The sequence below is a fragment of the Hyla sarda genome, chromosome 1 (genome assembly GCF_029499605.1).
Source record: "Hyla sarda isolate aHylSar1 chromosome 1, aHylSar1.hap1, whole genome shotgun sequence".
In the NCBI taxonomy this organism is placed as follows: Eukaryota; Metazoa; Chordata; class Amphibia; order Anura; family Hylidae; genus Hyla; species Hyla sarda.
In genome coordinates this window covers 46591739-46613873 of record NC_079189.1, presented here as the reverse complement: position 1 = coordinate 46613873, position 22135 = coordinate 46591739, and the positions used below count along the sequence as shown (strand labels likewise).

The window sequence follows — 22135 nt, the reverse complement described above, 5'->3', positions numbered from 1 at the left end:
TGTACGGCATGAAAACAAAACCTTCCAAAATTTGCAAAATTGCGGTTTTCTTTTTAATTTCCCCACACAAATAGTATTTTTTATTTTTTTTTGTTGCGCCATACATTTTATGGTAAAGTGAGTGATGGCATTCCAACGGACAACTAGTCGCGCAAAAAAAGACAAGCCCTCGTACTAGTCTGTGGATGAAAATATAAGAGTTATGATTTTTTGAAGTCCTTAAAGGAGTAGTCCAGTGGTGAACAACCTATCCCCTATCCTAAGGATAGGGGATAAGTTTGAGATCGCAGGGGGTCCGACCGCTGGGGCCCCCTGCGATCTCCTGTACGGAGCCCCGACAGCCCGCGGGAAGGTGGCGTGTTGACCTCCGCACGAAGCGGCGGCCGACACGCCCCCTCAATACAACTCTATGCCAGAGCCGAAGCGCTGCCTTCGGCAATCTCTGGCTCTGCCATAGAGATGTATTGAGGGGACGTGTCGGCCACCGCTTCGTGCGGAGGTCGACACCCGCTATCTGGCCGGAGAGCCTGGCCCCCGTACAGAGAGATCGCAGGGGGCCCCATAGGTCGGACCCCCCGGCGATCTCAAACTTATCCCCTATCCTTAGGATAGGGGATACATTTTTCACCACTGGACTACCCCTTTAAGGCCCAAATGGGCTGAGTCCTTAAGGGGTTAATGTCATCTGTTTGCATCCGTTTTTTTTGTTAACTGACACATACATTATTGTCCTTTTTTATTTTTTTATTTATTTATTTATTTTTTTTTAAAGCCTGTTTTTATTTTTTGACGGGAGAAGAATGGGACAGGTCTAGACGGCCGTGTGAACACAGCCTTATAAGAGCTGTAACGTCTTGGTTCCAGAGGACCTGTGGAGTCCAGGCCATGACAGTGTAGAGCGCTGAACATATACAGTGGTCTCCAAACTCTGGCCCTCCAGCTGTTGCAAAACTACAACTCCCATCATGCCCGGACAGCCGTTGGCTGTCCGGGCATGCTGGGAGTTGTAGTTTTGCAACAGTTTGGAGGTCACTGTTCTAGGTTGTCTACATGAGGTAAAATTTCCTCATAGCAGCAGAATGGATAACCAGGATCACAGCGTTCTGTTTCGCAATGTCGTTCCTTAGAGCAAAAGCTAAAATAGAAAATACCCGTTCCCAGTCCCTCCTTATACAGGAATGACAACCGTTTGCTGGTGGGAACTGGTTGTTAGCTGGTTATTGTCGGCTTCTGCTCTGTTTCGACATGATCTGTGTAATGTCTCAGGCCGGCAACTGGATAGAACACGGTGGGGATACTGGGGGAGATTTATCAAAACCTCTTCAGAGGAAAAGTTGCGGAGTTGCCCATAGCAACCAATCAGATCGCTTCTTTCATTTTTAAAAAGGCCTCAGAAAAATGAAAGAAGTGATCTGATTGGTTGCTATGGGCAACTGGTCAACTTTTCCTTTGCTCAGGTTTTGATAAATCTCCCCCACTAGTGTATGAGGTCGGTCTCAGAGAGGACATAAAAAAAAAGGTTATCACTGGGGCTTTCAGGCCCAAAGCCTGAGGCTGCACTACTGCACGATTCTGGTTCAACAATACGTGGATATCGGTTCAGCAAAGTAAAATATACGTTAAGTTTATGTTCACACGTACAGGATCTGCTGCATGTTTTGTTCAGCTGATTTTGCAACCCATTAACTTGAACGGGTAGCAAAATCAGCTGCGGAAAATATGCAGCAGATCCTGTTTGTGTGAATGTACCCCTTAACGACGCAGGACGTAAATGTACGTCCTGGTGACGTGGTACTTAACGCGCCAAGACGTACATTTACGTCCCGAGCATAATCGCGGGCATCGGAGCGATGCCGGCATCATGCGCGGCAGGTCCCGGCTGTGGATCGCAGCCAGGGACCCGCCGGTAATGGCGGACACCCGCGATCCCACGGATGTCCGCCATTAACCCCTCACATGCCGTGATCAATACAGATCACGGCATCTGCAGCATCACGGTCACTTAATAGGATGATCGGATCGCCGGCAGCGCTGCCGCGGCGATCCGATCATCCTGCACGGCAGACGGAGGTCCCCTCACCTGGCTCCGCTGCCTTCCGGGAGTCTTCTGCTCTGATCTGCCTTCCCGCAGACCAGAGCAGAAGATGACCGATAATGCCGATCAGTGCTATGTCCTATACATAGCACTGAACAGGATTAGCAATCGAGTGATTGCTATAAATAGTCCCCTATGGGTACTATTAAAGTGTTAAAAAAAATTTGAAAAACCCCCTCCCCCAATAAAAACGTAAATTGTCCCATTTTCCCTATTTTACCCCCAAAAAGTGTGAAAAAATTATTTTATATACATATTTGGTATCGCCACGTCTGTAAATATCCGAACTATTAAATAAAATGTAAATGATCCCGTACGGTGAACAGTGTGAACGTAAAAAAAAAAAAAATAGCAGCTTTTTTATAACATTTTATTCACAAAAAAATTAATAAAAAATGTAATAAGTTTTGTATAAGCAAATATGGTATTAATAAAGTACAGATCACGGCGCAAAAAATTAGCCCTCATAACGCCGCTTATACGGAAAAATGAAAAAGTTATAGGTCTTCAAAATAGGGGGATTTTAAACGTACTAATTTGGTTAAAAAGTTTGATTTTTTTTTTAAGCACAACAGTAATAGAAAAGTGTATAATCATGGGTATCATTTTAATCGTATTGACCCAGAGAATAAAGAACACGTCATTTTTACTGTAAATTGTACGGCGTGAAAACAAAACCTTCCAAAATGTGCAAAATTGCGGTTTTCTTTTTCATTTCCTCACACAAATAGTATTTTTTTGGTTGCGCCATACATTTTATGGTAAAGTGAGTGATGGCATTACAACGGACAACTGGTCACGCAAAAAACAATCCCTCATACTAGTCTGTGGATGAAAATATAAAAGAGTTATGATTTTTTTGAAGGGGTGGAGGAAAAAACGAAAACATAAAAATAAAATTGTCTGAGTCCTTAAGTGGTTAAAGGGGTACTCCACTGGAAAACTTTTTTTTTTTTTTAACTGGTGGCAAAAAGTTAAACAGATTTGTAAATTACTTATGTTAAAAAATCTTAATCCTTCCCGTACTTATCAGTTGCTGTATGCTCCACAGGAATTTCTTTTTCTTTTCTGTCTGACCACAGTGCTCTCTGCTGACACCTCTGTCCCGAGCAAGATATGTTTGCTATGGGGATTTGCTCCTCTGGACAGTTCCTACAATTGACAGAGGTGTCAGTAACATATTTTCCGAGCCAAGTTCCCCGCCTGAATTTCTCTTTGAAAATACAGTGCAGCAGCCTCCCATTGTTCTTTACACTATGGAATCCGCGGCGGGACATCCCTTACCTGAAACTCCACATGTTTCTTCTTTCAGCGCAATCCTCTCGGGAATGTTTGCCGTCTATTTTGTAAGACCCCTTGCTCTTCTTTCCCTTCCCTCCCATGTTCTCCTTCCTTTGTCTGTTTCTGTTTCCGACTTTGTTCTTGGTCGGATGGATTCTTTGTGTTTATCGTTTCTCTTTCGATATTGTTGCATTGCACAATATTTTCTTTTTTCAAGTTCGTGCCCCCTGGACTTGATTTTATACCCGTGAAGTGTCAGTTCATGATTTTGCTTTCTTTATGGTAATGTAACCCTATTATTTTTGTTATCCTTTCTGCATGTTGTTGCAAATTCTGATAAAAATTAAATTTTTATATATGTAAAGTCCTAATCATCAGGGCTTATCTATTATATATAGGGGTTTAGTGTTTTTTGTGGGCAAACCCCTTTTAAATGGGTACTCCAGTGGAAAACATTTTATTTTATTTATTTATTTATTTATTTATTTATTTTAAATCAACTGGTGCCAGAAAGTTAAACAGATTTGTAAATTACTTCTATTAAAAAAAATCTGAATCCTTCCAGTACTTATTAGCTGCTGAATACTACAGAGGAAGTTCTTTTATTTTTTGAATTTCTTTTCAATCTGACCTCAATACTCTCTGCTGACACCACTGTCCGTGTCAGGAACTGTCCAGAGTAGGAGCAAATCCCCATAGCAAACATATCCTCCTCTGGACAGTTCCTGACACGGACAGAGGTGTCAGCAGAGAGCATTGTGGTCGGACAGAAAGGAAATTTTAAAAAGAAAATAACTTCCTGTGGAGGATACAGCAGCTGATAAGTGCTGGAAGGATTAAGATTTTTCTAATAGAACTATTTTATAAATCTGTTTAACTTTCTTGCACCAATTGATTTAAAAAAAATAAAATAAATAATAATAATAATAATAATTTTCCACCGGAGTACCCCTTTTTAACATCAGACAGAAGAGGAAGTATCAGCTTAGATTTCTGCCTTGTCGCCAGAATGAAAACTGCAGGTTTACAGAATTATTTAACAATATAGGGGGGGAATAAAAAAAAACACCAAAAATGATTAATACGTTTGACAGAAAAACTTGATTTATAAACAGTAGGTCTTTTTGTGATGGAGCATTACCCTTTAAAGGGGTACTCCGCCCCTAGACATCTTATCCCCTATCCAAAGGATAGGGGATAAGATGTCAGACCGCCAGGGTCCCGCTGCTGGGGACCCCGGGGATCGCTGCTGCAGCACCCCGCCATCATTACTGCGCAGAGCGAGATCGCTCTGCACGTAATGAGGGGCAATACAGGGGCCGGAGCATCGTTACGTCACAGCTCCGCCCCTCGTGACGTCACGTCCCCGTCAATACAAGTCTATGGGAAGGGGGCGTGGCGGTAGTCACGCCCCCTGCCATAGACTTGCATTAAGGGGACGGTCCGTGATGTCATGAGAGGCGGAGCCATGACGTCACGCTGCTCCGGCCCCTGTATCGCCCGTCATTACGTGCAGAGCGATCTCGCTCTGCACAGTAATGATGGCGGGGTGCTGCAGCAGCGATCCCCGGGGTCCCCAGCAGCGGGACCCTGGCGATCTGACATCTTATCCCCTATCCTTTGGATAGGGGATAAGATGTCTAGGGGCGGAGTACCCCTTTAAGAACCTGAACACTGATATCTTTTTTTTTTTCTCTTCCAGGTCTTTTCACAGATCGTGTTTGTCTTGGTTGCACTTCATTACGGTTGATAAATCACAGGTACGAGCATTTAGTCATTGCCAACACATTGGCCCTCATTTACTAAGAGTGTTGTGTAGGTTTCTCTGTGGGTTTTAATTCCCTACAATTAATTTTCCACGATATTTACTAAGGTTTCCCTACATTTTGCACTTTCCCTACACTTTGCTTTTTTTTTACACATGATCTGATCTGTCTGGTTTTCCTCAGCTCAAATCCATCACATTTTATGTGGAAACCTTAGTAAATATGTTGGGTTTTTGTGAAAATGTCAGGAACACGCCCCTTTTTGGAGACCACGCCCCTTTTTCGGGTTTTCTTAGCAAAATGGAGAGTTAGTCGGGGTTTTATCAATTCTGGCGCAGACAGAATCTGGCGCACAACCCGACAAAACATGTCGGCTTTGCAATAGTAAATGAGGGCCATTGTGCCAGGTGTACATTTCCTCGCCTTATATATAGAAGTGAAAACTTTTAACCAAATGTCTGCCATATGGCATCGTTTGCTTAGTTTCTTGTGCTATGTATATGTTGGTAAAGCTATTGATCCACTATTCCCAGTGTGTAATTTATCATTATACAAAGGCCTCATCTATTTCCTGTCCTGTGCACTGATAACTCATATAATACAGAATCTTGACTTAACCCCTTAACCACCACGGACGTAAATGTACCTCCTGGTGTGGAGGTACTTTGCGCACCAGGACATACGTTTACGTCCTGTTTAGGGATCGACCGATTATCGGTATGGCCAATAATCATGATTTTGGGCATTATCGGTATCGGCAATTACCTTGCCGATAATGCACCGTGACCGCCCCCCCGACCCACCGCACCGCGTCGCACCCCCCACCGTAGTGCTGGATTTTTGCCCATGCCGCTATACCAGTCAGGCCCCTCCCCCACCCTCCGAGTCAATAAAAAAAATTAAACTTAACCGTAATGGGGGTGGTCTGGGCCATCCATCCATCCTTCCTGTAGTGTCCGGCGGCATTCCGGGTGGAGGGTGAACCGATCCGGGCTGTGCTTCTTCTCTGGGGGCAATCTTCTCCTCTCCGGGCAGGCTCCGGCCTAGTACGCTGCATAGACACCGCTACGCCGGTGTCTATGCTGCATTACTAGGCCGGACCCTGCCTGGAGTGGAGAAGATGACCCCGGAGAAGGACAGCCCGGACCTGTTCAACCACCACCCGGAATGCCGCCAGACACTTCAGGAAGGAAGGATGGCCCAGACCACCCTGACAGGTAGGGGGAGAGAAGCGGGTGGCGTTAAGCCGATAATGCCCCGCACCGCGGCCACCCGACCCCCCCGCACCGCGTCGCACCCCCACCGTGATGCTGGGCGGTATACCGGTATGGATTTTTGCCCATACCGCTATACCGGTCAGGCCCCTCCCCCACCCTCCGAGTCAATAAAAAAAAATTAAACTTACCCGTAATGGGGGTGGTCCGGGCCATCCATTGTTCCTGTAGTGTCCGGGGGCGTTCCGGGTGAAGGGTGAACTGGTCCGGGCTGTCCTTCTTCGGCGGTCATCTTCTCCACTCTGGGCAGGCTCCGGCCTAGTAGCTGCATAGACGCCGCTGCGCAGTGACGTCAGGTGCGTCGCTGCGCACGGGCGTCACTGTGCAGCGGCGTCTGTGCAGCGTACTAGGCCGGAGCCTGCCCGGAGTGGAGAAGATGACCGCCGGAGAAGGACAGCCCGGACCGGAACGCCCCCGGACATTACAGGAACGATGGATGGGCCGGACCACCCTGACAGGCAGGGGGAGAGAAGCGGGTGATGGCGGCGGCGGTCTATGGCACCGCAAAAGCCACTGCAGTGCATTGATTTAAAGCGCCCGCTTTAAATCAATGATCTGCAGCGGTGTCGCGGGGGGATAAATATCCGATAACTTATACCGGAATATCGGTATAAGTTATCGGCTATCGGCCCTAACCTCCACCGATTATCTTTATCGGCCCTAAAAAACCGATATCGGTCGATTCCCTAGTCCTGTTTATGACCGCAAGCATTAGAGCGGTGTTCGCGGCATACACGGCAGGTCCCGGCTGCTATCAGCAGCCAGGGACCCGCTGACATCCGCGATCGCGTGGATGTCTGCCATTAACCCCTCAGATGCCATGATCAATACAGATCACGGCATATGCGGCAATTCACATGGTAAAATAGATGATCGGATCACCCGCAGGGATTTGATCATCTGTAATGGCGGCCGGAGGTCTCCTCACTTGCCTCCGGCCATCTCCTCGGGTCTTCTGCTCTGCTCTGGTCTGAGATTGAGCAGAGTTGTCCTGTCCTGGGAGCGGTCCTCCTATCCTCCAGAGCAGTGGTCTCCAAACTGTGGACCTTCTGATGTTGAAGAGCTACAACACGTAACATTTAATATGGTAGCCCATGTTGTCGGCTGTCTGTATGCTGGGAGTAGTAGTTTAGCAACATCTGGAGGGCCACAGTGTGGATACTACTGCTTCAAAGCAAGAACAGTGGGCTCTGAATCAGTTGAATCCGGAGTTTGACCCCTTAAGATGGTGACCTCCTCCAATTTGTGAGCCTTCGGATGTTTCAAAACGACAACTCCCAGCATGCCCGGACAGCCAACGGCTGTCCGGGCATGCTGGGAGTTGTCGTTTTGCAACATCTGGAGTCCACAGTTTGGAGACCTCTTTCCTAAGACATCTATGTGCTTTGATAAGGTAAAGACATAGGGGGGGATTTATCAAAACTGTGCAAAGGAAAAGTTACCCATAGCAACCAATCAGATCTACTCTATCATTTTGCAGAGGCCTTGTTAAAAATGAAAGCAGTTATCTGATTGGTTGCTTTGGGCGACCGGGCAACTTTTCCTCTGGACAGGTTTTGATAAATCTCCCCCATATTGCTAAGTTGACTTTACTCACATTACATCTCCATCTTTCTTTTGCCCCCAGGAGTTCTCACTTTCGTAGTTGCACAGCCGCCCATTACATTTCACTTCGAGACGTGAACAGTGGGTTGTCATGGACTAACAGGCCCGAAAGAACCTATTTCAGAGTCCACAATACGTCATCATCATGGAAAGGCTTGGGCGGAAGTCTGGGAGCGCAGTACGCCTCGGTGCGAGCTTTGCACTCATCACGTTCCCTGTACGATGACTCTGTGGTAGAAAAATCACTCAAGTCCTTGAAGGACAAAAATAAAAAGCTGGAGGAAGGAGGCCCGGTATATAGTCCCAATACAGAGATGGATGCTGTCAAGAAGTCCATAGGACAGAAGATTATGGACGAGTTAAAGCACTATTACCACGGCTTCCGGCTTCTCTGGATCGATACCATAATTGCAGCTAGAATGTTGTGGAATATTCTCAATGGGAATACGTTATCCCGACGGGAAAGGAGACAGGTAAGAAAACAAAGGGACTGCGAGTGCTGGTTCAGTCACCCAGCTTTCTTATATGTCTGAATGGCAGATATGCGAAATACACACTGTTTGACCAGTCCATTGAGGGCAGACATTTTGAATCTGGCAAATGGGCTCTTAGTATGATCTGCATGCTGGTGTAAAAAGATTTCGGTAGGAGTTTTGTATTTTTCATTGTTGAGTGGTAGTTATGTTGCTGTGATATTTTCCATTATACGCAGTGTGATCATCCGGTCTGCATTGGTTGTTTCATAAGCTGGCTTTCTGTTGGCCAACAATAGGGCTGGACGGTATACCGGTTCATACCGAATACCGACATTTTTGTGCTGCACGATATGAATTTTAACCCATACCGCTTTACCGGTTTGGCCCCTCCCCCTCGGGAATGAATGAGTTAGCCCAGCGCGCTGTCCCCACATCGGGGAACTAATCATATGTGACCCGCGAGCGCTGTTCTGGTGACATCGGGTGACATGTGAGTATTTTCCCCTAATGGGAGCAGCGCTGGGCTGATAATTAATTGGGGGGGGGGGGGGGGGCAGAACAGCGTAGCGCTCATAATTAATTTTTTGGGGTGGGGAGGAGGAAATTCCGTTATATACCGTGGAACCGCCGAAAGTTACAAAAATACCGTGATACACACATTTGCTCATACCGCCCAGTCCTAGCCAACAACTATCTTGCATAATTTCTACAATGAACTGTTTGTCTCAGCATTTAAAGGGGGTTATCCAATCAAAAAACATCCCACATCCACAGGATAGGGTATAAGTGTCTAATCCCTGGGGGGCTTCACACCACTGGGACCGCCTGTGATCTCCAGATCAAGGCCACGGCTCGCCCAGCTGCATGGACTGCAAGCGCTACACATGCACAGTCTATTAGAGTGCCGGAGGTACCAGAGTACCACAAGTGCTGTCTGCTGCCCCATGCAGATGGAAGAGCTGGGGCCCTGTTTTGGAGATGGCAGGAGGTCGAACCCTTTTCAATCAGACTTATTATTTTTTTTTTTTTTTTTGGGCTCTATAACCCCTTAAACTGTACCTGTCAGATCCCACAATAAATGTTTTAAATGTTACATATTACCTAATCCTGACTATGTACATCAAATTTTTATGCCTCTATCACCTGTATTATAAAAATGCCTCTTTTCATTAGCTCACAGTGTTAGAAATCCTCTCAGGGGAAGGGGGCATGTCCCTCTTGTGGTGGTGGGAGGCTACTTTTGTGTGGTGGGAGGTGATCGGTGTGTCTACTCATGCAGCCTTGTCCATGAGTCATCTCTTGTCCACGACTCATGGACAAGCATGATGCTGCTGCAGGATTGGTTAGTGTTAGTATGAATTCTCAGTATCTAATTTATTTTTATTTTTTTTAATTGATAAAAAAAAAAATTAAACAACCATATTACAAAAGATCTTTAATTGTCATCGGTTAAAACATGTAAAAAGTTTTTTGGGATTTTACAGTGGCCATTTAGTCCCTTTATTCATTGAAATAAAAGAAATGATCCATTTAAGAATTATGACATTTACTTACATAGTCTTCCACCATCTGGTGCTCAACAGTGTATAGCATTGTGCATGACAACCTATTGAGCTGAGGTCTGGAGGACTCACATGATCACTTACTCCTCCTACAGCCAGGTAAGCGGAGCAATCAAGAAATAAGGATCTGCCCTGTTTGTCAGTTAAGTAGCAGAGCCTTTGTATTATAGGACATCTGTCGTGTCTGTAGTGCAATATAACTAATCCCCTATCCGAAGTTATAGACTGTGGGGGTCCCCCCCGAGATCTCCTGTACGGGGCTGCGGCAGTCTGCAGGAAGTGCAGTGTTGTCCCCAGCAGAAAGCCGCAGCAGACACGCCCGCCTCCTCCATGTTTCTCTAGCTGAGGAATAGGAAGGTGCTAGGGATGTCCCAATACCATTTTTTTTTAAGAGAGAGTACGAGCACCGATACTTAAGTACTCGCCACATTACCGATACTTTTTTTTTCAATGTCATGTGACAGGTTATTTTTTTTATTTTTACATTCACACGGGCGGATCCACAGCTGAAGGACCGCTATGTTGTGGCTTTAGATGTGCCTGCTCGGAGCAGCAAAACGCTGCTAGGAGCAGACACACAGATTTGGGAGTCGCAGCAAGCATGCACAGTGTCCTCCCGCACATCATGACCGCTTGTGGCCTAGCTCATTGAATACACCGCACATGCGCGGTGGCATATTGCCGCTCCGAGCAGGCACAGCTAAAGCCAGAATGTAGTTGTCCTTCAGCGGCTAATCCGCAGCGTAAAATACGCTGTGGATCCACCCGTGTGAATGTACCCTTAATGGGAAAAGGGGGTGTTTTTATTTTATTTTTTGTTTCTATAAGAGAAAGGGTATATAATTTTTTATAAATTTTTTACTTTTTTTTTGTTTCACTTAAATTCCCCCCCACTTTTTTAGTCTCCATAGGGGACTTTTACAAGCAATCTGAAGATTGCACACACTGATCAATGCTTTGCCACAGCATAGCAGTGATCAGTGTTATCGGTGCTCCTCTACTAATGCCTGCCATGGATGGCAGCAGTAAAGGCGCGACGATCGGATGCATGGAGCAGGGTAAGGGACCTCTGGCTGTCCTCACACCTAATCGGACACCGTGATTACACCGTGGTGATCACGATCAGCATACCAGCAGTACATCTCTGCTTCTAAAGGGTTAATACGGGTCCCGTCTATGATGAGCGGTATCGGGGGCATTTGCACGAGTACAAGTACTCGTGCAAATGTCCAGTGTCGGTCCTGATACCTGTATCAGGACATCCCTAGAAGGTGCTATACTATCTGCTGCCAGATGGAGAAGGAGACTGATTCTTCCCAGTGCAGGCCCTCAGCAACACCAAAAAAATGCTTAGAAACCCTGCAAATGAACTCTGGTATGAAAATGGTAAATGTAGTAACCCTTGGATTCCTTATCGTGTTTTAGAAATGGTAATGGGGCAGGTTAGGATGCAAGATACCTTGTCGCCTAAATGGAACATAGTGGGGGCTTTATAGTGTTAAGCCAGCTGGGGCCCCCTTCAGGGCAGGGATATGTCACCCTGACTGATTTGAGCTCTTTCTTGTCTGTGCAGTGTGGGTTGAGAATATCAGGTTGTGGTTTATACATAGAATCCCCTTGGTCTGTCCCAGTGTTAGTGACTGTAGACGCGTTTCTCCTGGTGACATGTCTGAGCACAGGCTGCTGACTCACCCCCCCCCCCCCCCCACGCATTTCTCCGATTGTTTCCAGCCATTAGCTGGGCCGGCTGCCAGGATACCAAGATCAGCGCTGACGTCTGCGGGTAATCTACAGTCTTGTGTATCAGATTGATGGTACCTAATGGGGCATATGCCCTTTACCTGTCTTCTTTTGGGCCTTTAGTCTTTATAGGGCAGTAGATTAATAATTTAGTGTCACTGCTGACATTGTATTAGCTGGCCATACACATAAGGCTGTGTTCATATCTGCGTTGGAGATTCTTTGCGGCATGTGTTTTTTTTCCGGTGGAAAACTTTTTATTTTTTAAATGTATTTATTTTATTATTATTATTTTTTTTTAAATCAACGTGCCAGAAAGTTACAGATTTGTAAATTACTTCTATTAAAATGTTTTAATCCTTCCAGTACTTATTAGCGGCTGTATACTACAGAGGAAATTATTTTGGATTTCTCTTCTGTCACTGCTGACCTCTCTGCTGACCTCTGCTGTTCATTTTAGGAACTGCCCAGAGCAGGAGAAAATCCCCATAGCAAGTATATGCTGCTCTGGACAGTTCCTAAAATGGACAGCAGAGGTCAGCAGAGAGCACCGTGGTCATGACAGAAGAGAAATCCAAAAATAAAAGCATTTCCTTTTGTAGTATACAGCCGCTAAAATGTACTGGAAGGATTTAAGATTTATGAATAGTCATTTACAAATTTACAAAGATTTATTTTTTAATCAACTGGTGCCAGAAAGTTAAACATATTTATAAATTACTTCTATATAAAAATCTTAATCCTTCCAGTACTTATCAGCTGCTGTATACTACAGAGGAAGTTCTTTTCTTTTTGCATTTTTTTTTCTGTCTGACCACAGTGCTCTCTACTGACACCTCTGTCCATTTTAGGAACTGTCCAGAGCAGCAGCAAATCCCCATAGCAAACCGTTCCTTATCTGGACAGTTCCTAAAAAGGACAGAGGTGTCAGCAGAGAGCACTGTGGTCAGACAGAAAAAAAATGCAAAAAGAAAAGACCTTCCTCTTTAGTATACAGCAGCTGATAAGTACTGGAAGGATTAAGATTTTTATATAGACGTAATTTACAAATCTGTTTAACTTTCTGGCATCAGTTGATTTAAAAAAAAATTATTTTCCACCAGAGTACCCCTTTTAGGTAAATATATATGCAATGTTGGTATTAAAGCCAATGCAAAACAGCAGGGGTGGAGCGTATTTGGGGTAAACTGCACAATATGAACTCCAGTATGTAGTACTATGTGTGGGGATGACCCTTTAGACCAGTGTTTCCCAACCAGCGTGCCTTCAGCTGTTGCAAAACTACAACGCCCAGCATGCCCGGACAGCCGTTGGCTGTCCGGGCATGCTGGGAGTTGTAGTTTTGCAACTGCTGGAGGCACGCTGGTTGGGAAACACCGCTTTAGACCCTCTGTATATTATTCTCAAATTAGTCATGGTTCACGAATGCTTTTGGAAGCTGCACCATGTTCACATAATGAAAATCAACGCTGATTTTTGGCACGGATATCCGTGTCAATTCACTGCAAAAGGTTTTCCAGGCAAATCCATGTGTGGAAAAGAAAGTAAAGCTGGGTTCACACCGCAGTAGTTAAAAATGTAGAAGTTAAACGGATGCCAAAAAACGGATTTTACTGTACGCCACATAACAGAATTTGTTACCTATTGACTTGCCTTATAAAAAAAAAAAAAAGCAAAGATTTTTAGCTGTATACAATATAGTAATCCACTACGCTTTTGTATACAGCAAAAGGAGAACATAACGGAATGAAAACAACAAAACTTAAAGGGGTTATCCAGGAAAAAACTTGATGCATAAACCGGTGATCTAGGCTGAATGGATACAATTAGGACTGCAATTATGCTATAAAGTATTTTAATCCAGTCTAAAATTAAATATCAAATAAAACACCCAAATCAAGTTAAAATATTACATATAGCAACCAAAAATTTACAAAATACTAAAACTAAATTACTGAAGAGTTCACCCCCCATATTTTCCTCTACTCACTTCAGAAATACTCAACCAGTAGCCTGCAGGACTACCTATTAATTGATATATTGCACAGTGGTATAATCTATATATATATATATATATATAATATATATATATAGATATATATATATATATATATATATATATATATATATATATATATATATATAGATATATAGATAGATATATAGATATATATATAGATATATATATAGATATATATATAGATATATAGATATATAGATATATATATATATATATATATATATATATATATATATAGATATCAGCTGGCTCCAGAAAGTTAAACAGATTATAAATTACTTCTATTAAAAAATCTTAATCCTTTCAGTACTTATGACCTTCTGAAGTTAAGGTTGTTCTTTTCTGTCTAAGTGCTCTCTGATGACACGTGTCTCGGGAAACGCCCAGTTTAGAAGCAAATCCCCATAGCAAACCTCTTCTAAACTGGGCGTTTCCCGAGACAGGTGTCATCAGAGAGCACTTAGACAGAAAAGAAGAACCTTAACTTCAGAAGGTCATATGTACTGAAAGGATTAAGATTTTTTAGTAGAAGTAATTTACAAATCTGTTAGACTTTCTGGAGCCAGTTGATATATTAAAAAAAAGTTTTTTCCTGGAATACCCCTTTAAACACCAAATGCAGTCTAAGCCTAAGGTCTTGTTCAGATGGCAAATGTTCCAAGCTGAATCTGGCAGAATAAGTCCGCTTGGAAATTGCAGTAGCGTCCCATTGTTTTCAATGGGATTCTGCTGCACGTGGCACAATTTTCATGGCGGTAACATCTACCGTAGAAATCCTGGTACCGATTTTGTCAATTATTTCTGTGGAATATGCTTAGAAATGCACTGCCATCTATGGAGACTGTGCAGAATGGGATTCACAGTGAATTTAACTTGGATGTTCACCTTAAATTTTCCGGCCGGACGTTCCGCAAACATTCTGCAGCGTGACTCTGGCCAAGGAAACTTGTCGCTTGTTAAAGGGGTTATCCAGGAAAATTTTTTTTTTATATATCAACTGGCTCCAGAAAGTTAAACAGATTTGTAAATGACTTCTATTAAAAAAATCTTAATCCTTTCAGTACTTATGAGCTTCTGAAGTTAAGGTTGTTCTTTTCGGTCTAAGTGCTCTCTGATGACACCTGTCTCGGGAACCGCCCAGTTTAGAAGAGGTTTGCTATGGGGGATTTGCTTCTAAACTGGGTGTTTCCCGAGACACGTGTCATCAGAGAGCACTTAGACCGAAAAGAACAACCTTAACTTCAGAAGCTCATAAGTACTGAAAGGATTAAAAAATTTTAATAGAAGTAATTTACAAATCTGTTTAACTTTCTGGAGCCAGTTGATATATAAAAAAAATTTTTTTTTCCTAGAATACCCCTTTAATGCTTTTTCATTTGGATTCAACGCAGAAAATTGTCTGGGCTTAAAGAGGTACATTTTTATTTATTTATTTTTTAAATCGTCTGGTGCCGGAAAGATGAACAGATTTTTAAATGACTTCTATTAAAAAAACTTAATTCTTCCAGCACTTATCAGCTGCTGTATGCTCCACAGGAAGTTCTATATTTTTTGGGGGATTTTTCTTTCTGTCTGACCTCGGTGCTCTCTGCTGACACCTCTGTCCATGTCAGGAACTGTCCAGAGTAGGAGAAAATCCCCATAGCAAACCTCTCCTGCTCTGGACAGTTCCTGACATGGACAGAGGTGTCAGCAGAGAGCATTGTGGTCAGGGAGAAAAAGATATTCAAAAAGAAAAGAACTTCCTGTGGAACATAGAGATCCCATAACGATTAAGATTTTTTTAATAGAAGTAATTTATAAATCTGTTTAACTTTCTGGCACCAGTTGATTTAAAGGAGTAGTCCAGTGGTGACAACTTATCCCCTATCCTAAGGATAGGGTAAAAGTTTGAGATCGCGGGGGGGTCTGACCGCTGGGGCCCCCTGCGATCTCCTGTACGGAGCCCCGACAGCTCGCGGGAAGGGGGCGTGTCTCGACCTCCGCACGAAGCGGCGGCCGTCACACCCCCTCAATACAACTCTATAGCAGAGCCGAAGCGCTGCCTTCGGCAATCTCCGGCTCTGCCATAGCGATGTATTGAGGGGGCATGTCGGCCGCCTCTTCATGCGGAGGTAGACACCCGCTATCTGGCCAAAGAGCATGGCCCCTGTACAGAAAGATCGCAGGGGGCCCCAGCGGTCGGACCCCCCGCAATCTCAAACTTATCCCCTATCCTTAGGATAGGGGATAAAGTTTTTCACCACTGGACTACCCCTTTAAAAAAAAAAATATTTCCACTGGAGTACCCCTTTAACCCCTTAAGGACGCAGGACGTAAATGTACGTCCTGGTGAGGTGGTACTTAACGCACCAGGACGTACATTTACGTCCTAAGCATAACCGCGGGCATCGGAGTGATGCCCGTGTCATGCGCAGCTGATCCCGGCTGCTGATCGCAGCCAGGGACCCGCCGGCAATGGCCGACGCTCGCGATCTCGCGGGCGTCCGCCATTAACCCCTCAGGTGCCGGGATCAATACAGATCCCGTCATCTGCGGCAGTTCGCGATTAAAATGAACGATCGGATCGCCCGCAGCGCTGCTGCGGGGATCCGATCATTCATAACGCCGCACGGAGGTCCCCTCTCCTTCCTCCGTGCGGCTCCCGGCGTCTCCTGCTCTGGTCTGTGATCGAGCAGACCAGAGCAGGAGATGACCGATAATACTGATCTGTTCTATGTCCTATACATAGAACAGATCAGTATTAGCAATCATGGTATTGCTATGAATAGTCCCCTATGGGGACTATTCAAGTGTAAAAAATTTTTTTAAAAAATGTCAAAGTAAAAGTAAAAAAAAAGTGAAAAATCCCCTCCCCCAATAAAAAAGTAAAACGTCCGTTTTTTCCTATTTTACCCCCAAAAAGCGTAAAAAAACATTTTTTATAGACATATTTGGTATCGCCGCGTGCGTAAATGTCCGAACTATTAAAATAAAATGTTAATGATCCCTTACGGTGAACGGCGTGAACGGAAAAAAATTTAAAAAGTCCAAAATTCCTACTTTTTTAATACATTTTATTAAAAAAAAAATTATAAAAAATGTATTAAAAGTTTTTTATATGCAAATGTGGTATAAAAAAAAAGTACAGATCATGGCGCAAAAAATGAGCCCCCATACCGCCGCTTATACGGAAAAATAAAAAAGTTATAGGTCATCAAAATAAAGGGATTATAAACGTACTAATTTGGTTAAAAAGTTTGTGATTTTTTTTTAAGCGCAAAAATAATATAAAAGTATATAATAATGGGTATCATTTTAATCGTATTGACCCTCAGAATAAAGAACACATGTCATTTTTACCAGAAATTGTACGGCGTGAAAACAAAACCTTCCAAAATTAGCAAAATTGCGTTTTTCGTTTTAATTTCCCCACAAAAATAGTGTTTTTTGGTTGCGCCATACATTTTATGATATAATGAGTGATGTCATTACAAAGGACAACTGGTCGCGCAAAAAACAAGCCCTCATACTAGTCTGTGGATGGAAATATAAAAGTTATGATTTTTAGAAGGCGAGGAGGAAAAAATGAAAACGTAAAAATTAAATTGTCTGAGTCCTTAAGGCCAAAATGGGCTGAGTCCTTAAGGGGTTAAAGGGGTACTTCACCCCTATACATGTTATCCCCGATCCAAAGGATATGGGGATAACATGTCTGATCTCTGGGCCAGCGCTGTGGTATTACATTTTTGGGCTTTCGTGATCGTGATGTCACACCACGCCCCCTCCATTCATGTCTATGGGAGTGGGGGCTGGGGTGACTGCTAGTACACAGCCATCACGCCCCCTCCATTCATGTCTATGGGAGAGGGGGGGGTGACTGCTAGTACACAGCCATCACGCCCCCTCCTATAGACATGAATGGAGGGGGCGTGGTGGCTGTGTCTTCGCCAGTCATCCGGCACTGCTTGGAGTTCGCTTTGGGTGCTGCGGCAGAGATCATGGGGGTCCCCAGCGGCCGGACCCCCGCGATCAGACATGTTATCCACATCCAAAACCGCAGAGTGCAAACTTAATTCTGACCCAGATTGTACATCACCAGCTCTGTACGTGTCATGTGATCGAGCCCTTGTTTTCCCCATGTGTGATCCCTATGACTACAGCAGATGATCTATCCAGTTATCTCTAGCGTGCTGCGTCCAGCTTAGTCTCTATACAGTAAAGGTGAAGCTGCACTGACTGACGTGTGATCATGTATAGAGAGGCCTCCAGAGCTCCAGCACAATGACCCGGCATTATATTGTTTCCAGTTTTTGGATAGCAATACATCAGCAGGTAACCTGAATGTATACATCTAGAATAATGCACAGCACCTTCTGCATAGGAAGGTAACGAGGAGGGACAGGGGTCTCCGTGTTAGAACTACACTCACTCTTTAGGCTAGTGTTTCCTAACCAGTGTTTCTCCAGCTGTTGCAAAACTGCAACTCCCAGGATCTAGACAGCTGTGTGAACGCAGCCTAAGACAGTGTTTTCAAACCAGGGTGCCTCCAGCTGTTGCAAAACTACAACTCCCGGCATGCCCGGACAGCCAACGGCTGTCCGGGCATGCCGGAAGTTGTAGTTTTGCAACAGCTGGAGGCACCCTGGTTTGAAAACACTGTCTTAGGCTGCGTTCACACAGCCGTCTAGACCCGTCCCGTTCTTCTCCCATCAAAAAGAAAAACGGACAATAATGGATGCAAACCGATGTTATCCGTTTGTATCCGTTTGGATCTGTTATTGTTCAGTTACTAAACCCAAAAAATATATATATTTTTTTTGTTCTGAACAAAATGGAACAAAAAACGGATTGAAATAATCGATGACATTAAAGGCTCATCCGTTTTCCATAGACTTCAATGTTAAATTTACTGTATCCGTTTTTTTCTCCCATTTATTTTGGACAGGAGAAAAAATACTGCATGCACAGTCTATTCTCCCGTAAAAAAAAAATAAAAATAAAAAAAAAAAATACGGAAATGAGCGCAGACGGGTGCAAACGGATGTGAAATGATTGTAAAAAAAAAAAATCCTGTTGACCTCAATGGGATTATTTTACAACGGTTTGTAATCATTTCAGGCTCGTTTCACACTAAGAGCATTCATCCGTTATTAAACATCTGTTTTCTGTGTAAAAACGGATGTATAATGACTGATGACATAACGGGTGCCAACGGCTGAATAACGTCCGTCCAAATAACGGGCATATTCATCCGTTAAGACCCGTTATAACATCCCTCATGTACGGCGGTTTTAACACCTCTGCCTACAGACTCCCGCAGCTGAGACTACTACTGCTCCATCGTGGAACAGAGTTGTTTCTTTGATGGGAGTAGTAGTTCCCCGGCTGCGTAAGGCTGCCGGTGGCTGGATTAGTGTTTGTTCTACTACCCCCATCATGGAACAACAAACTGTTACATGATGGGGGTTGTAGTACAGGGGCTGAGGGAATGATCGCACCGGGTTCCACTTCTGAGACCCGATGCAATTAGAATTTATTAAACGGGAGCAGGCGGCATGCTGCACTCCCCTGCGATGTACAATGTATTTTACTTTCATTTTTTTAATTCCCCACCGGGAGCCCTGAATGGCCGGTACTGAGGAGCCATTCAGGCCTCCCGGCGGGGTTTTTAAACTTCAGTGCATCCCCTTATTCTACCCATGTGTATATGTATGATTTCTCCCCTCCCCCCCCCCTTTATAAAAATGGCCTGGGGGGGGGGGGGGTCAGACATATATTCATATGTCTGGCCCTCACAGTGCTTCTATAATCATATGCTTCTGCAGCGCTATGAAGGAAAAGTATTCTATCAGCAGCGTATCTGGTCAGGAAGCCGGCCGGCCAGATCCGCTGCTGTTAGAATACTTCTCATGCATAGCGCTGCAGAGGCATATGATTATATAAACGCTCTAGGGGCCAGACATAAATAGCGTTATAGAACTAGAACTCTCAGCATGCCCAGATGGCGAGTTGTCGTTTTGCAACAACTGGATGTACACTGGTTTGGAAGTTTAGGGCTGCCCCTGTGATTTCTTATGCAGGCATTCAGTTTTAATCCGTCAGTCACTTGTTTGCTACAGATGAAGGCTTGTCATTGGATTTGACACAAATTTGCAGCATGTTAGTCTAGGTCATGCCTTATTTGCCAATTTGTCCCAGATTGTTCCCATTGGCTTTAACAGGGTTTTCAGTCTTAGAATACATTCACATGTGCGCATTTTCTGCTGCATGTCTGCTGTTAAGTCAGTGGGCAGCAGATCTGCGGAAAATATATGCGTACCCTTAGAAAAAAATGTAAGAGTTTCGTCGGGACTTCACTGGTGGAACATCAGGCAAGTGACAAGTATTCACAAAATAATTTTTTAAACTCTTGCAAACTGCAAACTTCCTTTGCAAACTTCCTTTGCAAACTGCTCCAGGTCTCTCTTATTGGAAGGCGCCTTTTCCCAACAGCAATTTTAAGATCTCTCCAAGATTTGGACTCATTGCTGCCACTTCACAACTCTCCAGCGCTTTGTTGCCATTCATTTCTGGGGGAATTTTGACGTATGTTTGGGGTCATTGTCCTGCTGGAGGACCTCTGATGCAAACCCAGCTTTCTGACACTGGGCTGTACAGTGTGACCCAAAATCCATTGGTAATCCTCAGATTTTATGATGCTTTGCACACATTCATGGCCCCCAGTGCTAGAGGCAGCAAAACAACCCCAAAACATCATTGAGCCTCCACCATATTTCACTGTAGGTTCTGTGTTCTTTTCTTTGTAGGCCTCATTCTGTTTTCGGTAAACAGTAGAATGATGTGCTTTACCAAAAAGCTCTATCTTGGTCTCCTCTGTCCACAAGACATTTTCCCAGAAGGATTTTGGCTTACTCAAGTTCATTTTGGCAAAATGTAGTCTTGCTTTATGTCTCTGTGTCAGCAGTGGGGTCCTCCTGGGTCTCCTGCCATAGCATTTCATTTTATTAAAATATCGACGGATAGTTTGCGTTGACACTGATGCTCCCTGAGCCTGCAGGACAGCTTGAATGTCTTTGGAACTTGTTTGGGGCTGCTTATCCACCATCTGGACTATCCTGCATTGATACCTTTCATGATTTCATCAATATTTCTCTTCCGTCCAGGCCCAGGGAGATTAGCAACAGTGCCATGGGTTGCAAATGTCTTGAAAATGTTGCACACACAGACACACAATGCAAAGACTAAATGACCTTCTCTCCTTTTTATCTGCTTTCAGGTGTGATTTTTATATTGCCCACACCTGTTACTTGCCCCAGGTGACTTTAAAGGAGCATCACATGCTTGAAACAATCTTATTTTTCCACAATTTTGAAAGGGTGCCAATAATTTTGTCCAGCACATTTTTGGAGTTTGGAGACATTGGGGGAGATTTATCAAAACCTGTGCAGAGGAAGAGTGGGGCAGTTGCCCATAACAACCAATCAGATTGCTTCTTTCATTTTCCACAGGCCTCTAAAGAGGCCTGTGGAAAATGAAAGCAGCCATCTGATTGGTTGCTATGGGCAACTGCACCACTCTTCCTCTGCACAGGTTTTGATAAATCTCCCCCATTATGTCCAATTTGCTTTTTTTCCTCCCTTTTTTGGTTTAGTTTCAATACACACAAAGGGAATAAACTTGTGTATAGCAAAACGTGTGTTACTGCAATCCTTTTCTGTGAGAAATGCTTCATTTAAAAAAAAAAATCAGGGGTGCCAACATTTACGGCCATGACTCTGTGTGTGTGTGTGTGTGTGTGTGTGTGTATATATGTGTATATATATATATATATATATATATATATATATATAATATAATATAAATATATATATATATATATATATACATACACATACAGGGATGTGGAATTTCTATCGTCCGAAGCCCGGGACTAGCAGTTTTGGGCGCCGGGCAGGTGAATTTGTCCGGCCCTTAGCCCGGCTTCGGGCAAGCAGGGCCAGACCTGACAAGTCGCCTGGACCTCTGCAGTCTGTATGTAGCGGGCTCCCGACTCCTGCCCGCTCCATACTCTGCAGCCTGTGTCCTCGGAAGCAGAGCAGGGGAGATGAGAAGCTGTGTATGTCTTCTCTCCCCTGCTCTGCAGACGTGCGGGGGGGAGATGAGGGGGCGTGGCTTATTTCTCCCCGTGCAGACCTGCGTCCTCTGCCTTCGCTCCCCGCACGTCTGCACGGGGAGACTGCATGCGGCGCTCACAGGGGAGCATGGAGCGGGCTCGGGATTCCTGCCCGCTCCATACTCTGCAGCCCCCGGCTGTTCTCAGTAGCCGGGGGCCGC

At 44.3% G+C, this 22135-nt stretch overlaps 1 protein-coding gene across 2 annotated transcripts in view; it reads left to right on the top strand.

Moving 5' to 3' along the window:
• The window catches only part of LETM1 (leucine zipper and EF-hand containing transmembrane protein 1), an 85491-nt gene that overhangs the window by 14050 nt on the left and 49306 nt on the right, over positions 1-22135 (top strand). For both annotated transcript variants that reach the window (XM_056554937.1, XM_056554938.1), the window contains exons 2-3: positions 5079-5136; positions 8044-8494. In XM_056554937.1, coding sequence (XP_056410912.1) covers positions 5079-5136; positions 8044-8494 — 509 coding nt within the window. The remainder of the gene's footprint in view (positions 1-5078; positions 5137-8043; positions 8495-22135) is intronic.